This window comes from Pygocentrus nattereri, chromosome 11 (assembly GCF_015220715.1).
Source record: "Pygocentrus nattereri isolate fPygNat1 chromosome 11, fPygNat1.pri, whole genome shotgun sequence".
NCBI lineage: Eukaryota > Metazoa > Chordata > Actinopteri > Characiformes > Serrasalmidae > Pygocentrus > Pygocentrus nattereri.
This window is the reverse complement of record NC_051221.1, coordinates 12,429,251-12,437,908: the sequence shown is the minus strand read 5'-3', so window position 1 is coordinate 12,437,908 and position 8,658 is coordinate 12,429,251. Positions and strand designations below refer to the sequence as shown.

The window sequence follows — 8,658 nt, the reverse complement described above, 5'->3', positions numbered from 1 at the left end:
TTATCTCCTGCTGAGGTAGAAAACCTCACCTGGATGTCCCAAATGTCCATAAACCTACCTGGAAGAGATTCTAATGAATAACCAACCATCAGAGGCCTCATCATCTCCTAACATGATCTCTAATCAGCCTCATGAACTGGCCAATCTGGATCCTGCATTTCTTTACAAGCCAAATGAATTAAAGAATTAAAAATCTCACAAAACATAAATCATATTAAATTATCTGTTATAATCTGGTGTAATGACAGTTCATGTGGTGTCATTTCCATAGAGAGAGCTGACTTTACATTATCAGCACTGCTTCAGTGCTCTGGGAGAGTTTATAGTCCTGTGAGTTTAACACTTCATGACTGAGAGCTGCTGCCTCACAAACTTCACCCACAGCAGACATGACATTGACCACCATCTTCATCTGGACTCTGATCTTCTGGACTTGAGGTAACACACTGTTATACATTTATACTTTTGTAAAGTGCATGAGGGGCTTATACTATAAATAACATCATGTGTATTTGAGCCCCTTTGACCGCTAGTCCAAACAGGGTCGCGGTAGCAGTTGGGAGAGCAGAGAATCCCAGATGACCCTGTCCCCCGCAACTTCCTCCAGCTCATTCCCGGGGACCCCAAGCCGCTCCCAGGCCAACTTGGAGACATAATCCCTCCAGCAGGTCCTAGGGTGACCCCGGGGTCTTGTCCTGGTAGGCCGTGCCTCGAATCAGATGCCCGAACCACCTCAGCTGGTATTCGTGAACTCGTTCTTTCGGCCATTACCCAACGCTCATGACCATAGGTGAGGGTTGGGATGTAGATCGATCGGTAAACAGAGAGCTTCGCCTTTTGGCTCAACTCCCTCTTCACCACTACAGTTCGGTACAGTGACCGCATTACTGCTGCTGCCTGTCCCAGCCTACGGCTATTTCACGATCCCTCTTCCCGTCACTCGTGAACAAGACCCCAAGATACTTAAACTCCTCCACCTGGGGCAGGTCCTTTCCCCTTACTTGGAGTGGGCATGCCATCCTTTTCCGGGCCAAGACCATGGACTCATCCGCATACCAACCGCTTCACACTCAGCTGCAAACCGCTCCAGCGAAGAACAACATCATCTGCAAATAGCAGAGACACCACCCTCCGGCCTCCACACATAATGCCCTCCTGGCCCCGGCTATGCCCTGACACCCTGTCCATGAATATCACGAACAAGAGTGGAGACAGTGTACAACCCTGGCGAAGTCCAACGCTAACACTGAAAGAGTCTGACTTAATGCCGAGTATACGGACACAGCTCTCACTCCGGGAGTACAGAGATGGAGTAGTACCCCCGGCACCCCATACTCCCAGAGGACCTCCCACAAGATATCTCGAGGAACACTGTTCTGCTCTCACTGTTCAACCTGAACACAGCTAAGCAGGCAGATAAACTCCTCGACAAATGACAGGCGTATGGTCTTTTTTATTGAGACACTTTCATTCGATTGACGACAGAGTGAAACTGTAACAAATTATAAAACACTTTCAGATGCTTGCTTGAAGTGTGAATATTGCACATTCAAATACTTTCTGAACATATGGAAATTAGACATGAGCTGCATGTAGCATATAAACCAGAACACTTAATAGGTATAGTGTAATTAATCCCCTTAACACACTGGAGAAATCCACAAGCAATGCAGCTACATAGATACAATGCAGAACAAGGTGCAAAGATGCAAATTCCCAATCACGCAGCACCATGGTGCAACCACGCCATCAATGTAAACACAATTAAATGTGATAATCTTAAAGATTTCTAATCCAAAAATAATAATATTGCATGAGGAGCTGCTAATAAGTAATATTACTTACAGATAATGCTTTCCATAAAGCAACGAAAATGGATGGATACAGATTTAGGCACACTTCAAACTTGTGTACTTCTATCCAGCACAACTGACTATCAAACGTCCATTTCCTACTTGCTGGCTCACTGGCATTTCCATTGGCTATTGCAACACATAAAATGAACACCAAGACAACAGCACCCTCTGCTGGCAAGGAGTAACATCTGCCAGAAGAAACATGGTCATAAGCCTTCTCCAAGTCCACAAAACACATGTAGACTGGGTTGGCAAACTCCCATGCCCCCTCAACAATCTGTGAGAGGGTGAAAAGCTGATCCATTGTTCCACGGCCGGGACGGAATCCACATTGTTCCTCCTCAATCTGAGGTTCAACTATCAGTCGGAGTCTCCTTTCCAGCACCTTTGCATAGACTTTCCCAGGGAGGCTAAGCAGTGTGATACCCCGATAATTGGCACACACCCTCCGGTCTCCCTTTTTAAAAATAGGGACCACCACCCCAGTCTGCCAGTCCAAGGGTACTGTTCCCAAGCTCCATGCAATATTGCAGAGGCGTGTTAGCCATGACAGCCCCACAATATCCAGAGCCTTAAGCACTTCTGGATGAATCTCATCCACCCCCGGTGCCTTACCACTGAGGAGCTACCCCGACCCCTCCTGAGTCGCCGGACAGTTGTCCGGAACCTCTTTGAGCCCGAACGAAAGTCTTTTTCCAAGGCCTCACCAAACTCCTCCCATGCCCTGTATTTTGCTTCTGCCACCATTGCTGTCCACCGTATTTGCATTCATATGATTATTAAATATTAATTTACAACAAAAATGTAAATACTTCACTTACACATACTTATAAATCCTTTGCATACATCAAGATCCAATGTGCCTAAAGCTGCAGTCACACTGAACATGTGTAAAATCTGCCCTGAGGACAAAATCAGTACACTTGAATGTAAAAGACGTGAACACGGAAAATCAATTCACCTCAGTGAGAGTTAAATTTCAATTCCTGCTGAGTTCATCTAGGTTACATTGATATCCAAGCAATGAGAAGACAAGAAGGTGAGCTGTGGTCTCTTCTCTTTGTCAACATAATGCCGACTGTCACTCACAGGTTTAAAAATATGAACTAGATACTCAGCTAACATTCACTGGACTATATGTTCCCTTCACAAAGACCATCACTGTTCACTGTGAAGAACATACTGAGGCAACAGCGCTATGTGACCACAGCTTATTCTACCATTTACTGTGTCTACTGTAATTACACACTACAAATATTAAACAGGGTAAGACAAGTAAAAAAGTTGTAAATAATATGAAATATTAACTACACCATCCTAGACATTACACACCAGTTTGATGAATGTTATAATTACAGTGATTAAACGTGTTTCTGAATAAATCTTGAAGGTGAATTGGTTCAGTTGATTCAGATAAACTGTATGATGGCTTTCTAAAACTTTATCACTGTCATCATCAGACATGACTGGAAATATTAGTCTCCATATTAGGCTTCAATGACATTTAAGGTGTTTGTCTTATGGTGGGAAAATACAATAAAATAAACCACTGCAGTGTTGTTGATTGAAACTCTTTATTTTCTTTAGTCAAATTATCAGATCATCATTTCAGCTTTAATCTCAGATGTGTTTGAGCTCATCTGAGAGTGCGAGGAGCTCTATCAGCTGAAACCCCCGCGTGGTCCTCACCGCTCAGCACTGATCTCTCCTCAGTGTCTGGCTGACAGGAGGCTGGGAGTCCTTGGTGGCCTCACAGGTCACTGTGTTCTTTAGCCACTGGTCCTCCTGGAGGGTCAGGGTGCTGCTCCAGCTGTAGAGGCCGTCGTCCTTCTGCAGAAGCCCGGGGCTCTGGCTAACCCCCGAGCTGTAGCTGCTCCCACCCACCTTCCAGCTCAGCCTCCAGTCCGAGGGGAAGCCCTTATTGGCCAAACACACGAGTGTGGCCTTCCCCTGCTGCAGCTCCACACTGGAGGGGGGCAGGATCGTGAGGGTGGGTGAGGACAAACCTAGGAGACACAAACACAGGAAGGGACACATGTCAATCAACCAGCACAGATACACCCACACAGAGTGGGTTTCACTTCTCTTATTTCGTATGGAACTGAACTGAATTCAGTGGAGCATTAAAACGTTTCACTCTCTAATTATAACCTGCTTTACAGTTTAAACTCTCAGAGTAATCTGCAGTTACTTCTCTCAAAAAAAGTCTGAATTTATGAAAGTTTTCATTTTCAGAAATAAAATTCACATAATTCATAAAAATAGAAAATGTAACACATTTAATAATTTATAATATTAAAGTCAAGATAAGTTTAGTGCATGAAGATAAATTACAAAATGAAAAAAATATATAGAATTGTTAAATACATTAACCAGAGAAACACAGTCTATATGCAGATTTTAAAATGTCTATAAGTATTACTGCCAGGTTGATAGCTTAACATGAGAATGATATCTGTTGGGTGATAAAGACAAATTTATTACTTTAAAAATTAACTCAGTAATTTTACACACATTGAAAGAAATTAACTGACTTTTTTTTGCTTTTACTAACAACCTTTCAGAAAGACAGTTGATGAAAAATCTTTTTTTCTAAACTGCAACAGTTAAAACAATAAAGTACTAAATAAATAAAACTGCATAACTTACAAAAACAAACAAGTACATTAATTGTCTTTCCCAGAATTTATTGCCAGATTAATTATGAATAAGAAATAAAAAGCTACTTACGGCCAACTGACAGTTTCGTTCCTCCACCAAAAGTGTACCACGGTGATACAAACTCATTCAGCGACTGTACAAAAACCTCCTGCTCTAAAGACTCTGCTCTCTCTGTGCTTTACTAACAGCTCCTTCATATCAGTCATTAAATACTGATGAGTTTCATAATCAGCAGATAAATGTAGAAGTTCTGAAACTCTGAACTTTTCATTTTTTTACTTTTTGAACTTGTTTGTCTGAACTGTGGTGACACATTGTTATATGTGCTCTCAAATTGCTAATTTATACATTATTTCATTCTGTGATAATAAAAATATTAACAATTTCTCCTGTTTAACTTGACTTTAATTTGACCTTCAAGATTAAATTAAAATGAATTGTTACAAGATCAAAAATAGTTAAAGACCTGCTGTGTATAAAAACAAATCAGTTTGGCTCTTTTGAGGAACAAAGAAGAATGTGAATCAATTAATACAAGTTGATTTTCTGCTAAAAAAGACTAAAAATATTATAATAAAATGTGTATATTTTACTCCCTGCATGCAGTTTTGCTCCTCCACCAAAAACTCCTGCACTGAGAGACGGACTGACAGCAGTAGCTGTAAAATCCCTCCAGAGAAAGACTGACACACTTTAAACTGAACAATATGAGATCGCCGCCCACTGGACAGTAAGAGAACATCACACTGATCTGGAAAGGCAGATTGCTGAGCTGTGAGAAGATCAACTGTGTCTTAAACAGTTTACAATGTGTTCTGTTCAACACATTTCAGCAACAACAGAAGCTGATAAACAATACATTGAAACATTTTCATGCTTCTGTCTGATATTAAGCAGCTCTTAACTGAACCATGAAGAGCTCCTTCTGTTTCCATGCTGTTATACTCAATGTCACATGATCACTGCAGCCAATAGAGTCATTTCCATGGAGAGAGCTGACTTTGCAGTGGATCTGGAACTGACTTCACTCTGACCATCAGTGAAGTCCAGACTGAAGATGATGGAGATTATTATTGTCAGAGTTTACATTCTATCAGTGGTAGCTACAGTGGTGATACAGAGCCTTACAAAAAGCTGTGAGAGTCAGAGACACAGAGTCTGCACTGCTGCAGCTGAGACCTACTGCAGGTGCTGAGGGGGAGGATGTGATACAGTACAATCACACACTCTATGGAGGAGAGGAAACACACACACACTAACACACAACTCAACACACACATCTAGAAAGAAGCACAGAGCAGCATTGCACACAGTGTTTCAACTCCACTTCTATGAGAGGAAGAGTTTAGTGGAGCTGGAGCTCATTCTGTTTTTTGCCACTGTCTTATTAGATCAAAGTTCTGTAAATAATTCTAACATAAAATGTTAATCTTTAGTTCATATACATAAAAAATAAATACTGCACCCTTTTTATTTATGAAAATATTAAGGATTATAAAAATAATATGTCTGGTTCTACAATCTGATCAGCAGTAAGTTCAAAGATATTGTAAAATCCTTGATATACCATGGCTTTGACTGCCTAAAAACTCTGAGCTATTTATTATTGCATATTTAATTATTGCAAAACCCTTCTGCTGTAAAAGGAACTATCTTAGACTCCAATGCTGCTCACATAGAACACTGAGTGTACTGATGAAGTAAGAACCCATTTTTCTTTACATTGAGTGCACATTGAAGTGCTTGAATCTTTGTAAACGCATTGCGAAGATTCACGGCCGTCCGTGGTCCTGTTCATCTCTTCCGCTCTGACAGAGGAACGAACTTCGTCGGGGCATGCAAGGAGCTCAAAATAAACTCTGAAGACCCCAAACTGACAACTTATCTTGAAGACCGAAGCAGCACATGGACATACAACCCTCCCCACTCCTCACACATGGGTGGAGTGTGGGAGCGGATGATCGGTGTCGCTCGTAGAATACTGGATGCCCTGCTGCTTAAGACAAAAACACTCCATGTGACTCATGAGGTTCTGGTCACGCTCATGTCCGAAGTTATGGCCATAATGAATGCCAGACCTTTAGTTTCCGTCTCTTCTGATCCAGACATGCCCACTCCTCTGACACCTGCTATGCTCTTGACACAGAAGATCGATCCAGTGTCCCCACCACCAGGAGAGTACAACGTCAAAGACCTCTACAGCAAGCAGTGGAAGCAGGTCCAGGCTCTGGCTGATGCCTTCTGGAAACGCTGGCATCAAGAGTATCTGACGTCACTTCAACCAAGACGAAAGTGGCACGTGGACAAGCCAAACCTGACAGAAGGAGATGTTGTGCTTCTTAAAGATACACAAGTCAAGAGAAACGAGTGACCTGTTGGAGTGGTTGTGAACGCCATCCCCAGCAAAGATTCTAAAGTCCGCAAAGTAGACGTAAAAGTAGTCAGACAGGGTACTCAAAAGGTTTATTCTAGGCCCATCTCAGAGGTTATTCTGCTTTTAAAAAGGGAATAGTGTTATAAAGCATTATAACAGGCGGGGAGTGTGATGTTCTGTTATTAACATTGGGCAAAAGGGAGACCTCCAGTGGTCAAGATTGTCGCTGCGGCGTTTATTTGGACTTTCAGTGTTCCTGTGGTTAGTTCAGGCTGTATGAGGAAAACGCTATTGCGTTAAACTGTGCTGTGTTATCATCTGTTCACTGTTATATGAAAAAAAAGATTTTAAAAATCATAAAAATGTCTACATGTCTGCAGTTTACAGTGACTGGCAACCAGAAGTTCTTCTCTGCATTCAGTAATCAACAATACCATTCTGTAAAGGACCTACATTTCCTGATAAAATACTTATGTCTTTTATTATTAATAATAACTTAAAGAATGATCTAAAGCACTGTATATTGTAATATCTTTTATGTTGGCCACTGTTTTATGAGAGCAATAAGCCACTTGAGGCAATGCGTTACTGCGAATTTGCCACAGGGAAGGGAGATTTAGGCACAAAGTAAACCCATTCCCATGATGAAATCCCAGTAACCCACCATCTCTCATGGCTTATTGCTTTAATCTTCTCTCTTAAACTCTGACTTGCACTTCCATGATGAGATCTGTATCGGATGGATCAGAAAGCATTCCAAAATCTGTCCTGCTGGCTATCAGAGATTTAAAGCTCATCATGGATCTAAGATGAGGGAAAAACACTGAAACAATCTGCTAATCATGTATTTCTTATATAGTAATAAGCTAAGCATACTTCAGTTCAACTTCTGAAAAGAAATCTGACCTACCATCTTCTTTGAGAGTGTGCAAAAATACTACATTTTAGGAGGTGGTGAAGTTTACTTTTGGCACAAAAATGGCCAAATTCCTACAAATTTTAAAATTCTGTTACAATTTACTTCCCAAATGATGACAAATCTGAGCAGCCTAAGGTCTCCATGAAAAAAAAAAAACTACAAAAAAACAGCATAATAAAAGAGAGAGAGAGAGAGTTTTGCATAAACAGGGATGAATCTTTCTGTTTCTCTCAGAATAGAGCAGAACTTTCACCAAATGTTTCTTTGCTAAACTCTCTCCAGCACAGCACACATCTAACACTGATAATGAGCTTAACTGCTCTAAAAGAACAGACACTGTTCATAAAGTGTGTGGGGTCTGTCAGGCTGCTGAACACTGTCTCTGTCGTGGAGCTGCTGCTGTACTGTTTCCCATCAGAGACGTATTAGGACTTGTGTATTTATACCTGGCAGCTTCCACAAGAGTCTACAAGCTCTCTCACTCTCATGATGAGTTTCTCAGCCATAGGTTTGATCTTTCCTGCTGTTGTTTCTGTTTCATCCTGTTTCTCTGAGTGACTGATGACATCATGATCATCACAGCCTCACTTCAGATGTCATTACATCACGATTAAGGCTTGATACACAGCCTGTCAATATTCATTAGAATCATTAGATGTGCCTGGGAATGTTCTCCTACATTAACATCAAGACCTTTCTCTTAACTTCACAGCCTTAAAGACTCTCTAAAGCATTTCTGAGTCTAATGATGAATACATTACCATCAGACAAGAAAACCTACTATTCTGCCCCTACTCGTGTGTGTGTGGCTACAAGCTCGGCAGATAGACAACAGGTTTCCCAAGAAA

At 41.3% G+C, this 8,658-nt stretch overlaps 1 gene segment (V, D, J or C); it reads right to left on the bottom strand.

Moving 5' to 3' along the window:
• Window positions 1-3,411: 3,411 nt before the first annotated feature.
• Window positions 3,412-6,315, bottom strand: LOC108411762. The segment is given in 2 exon segments: window positions 3,412-3,862; window positions 6,240-6,315. Coding segments are annotated over 2 exon segments (390 nt in total).
• Between the last annotated feature and the right edge of the window lie 2,343 nt (window positions 6,316-8,658).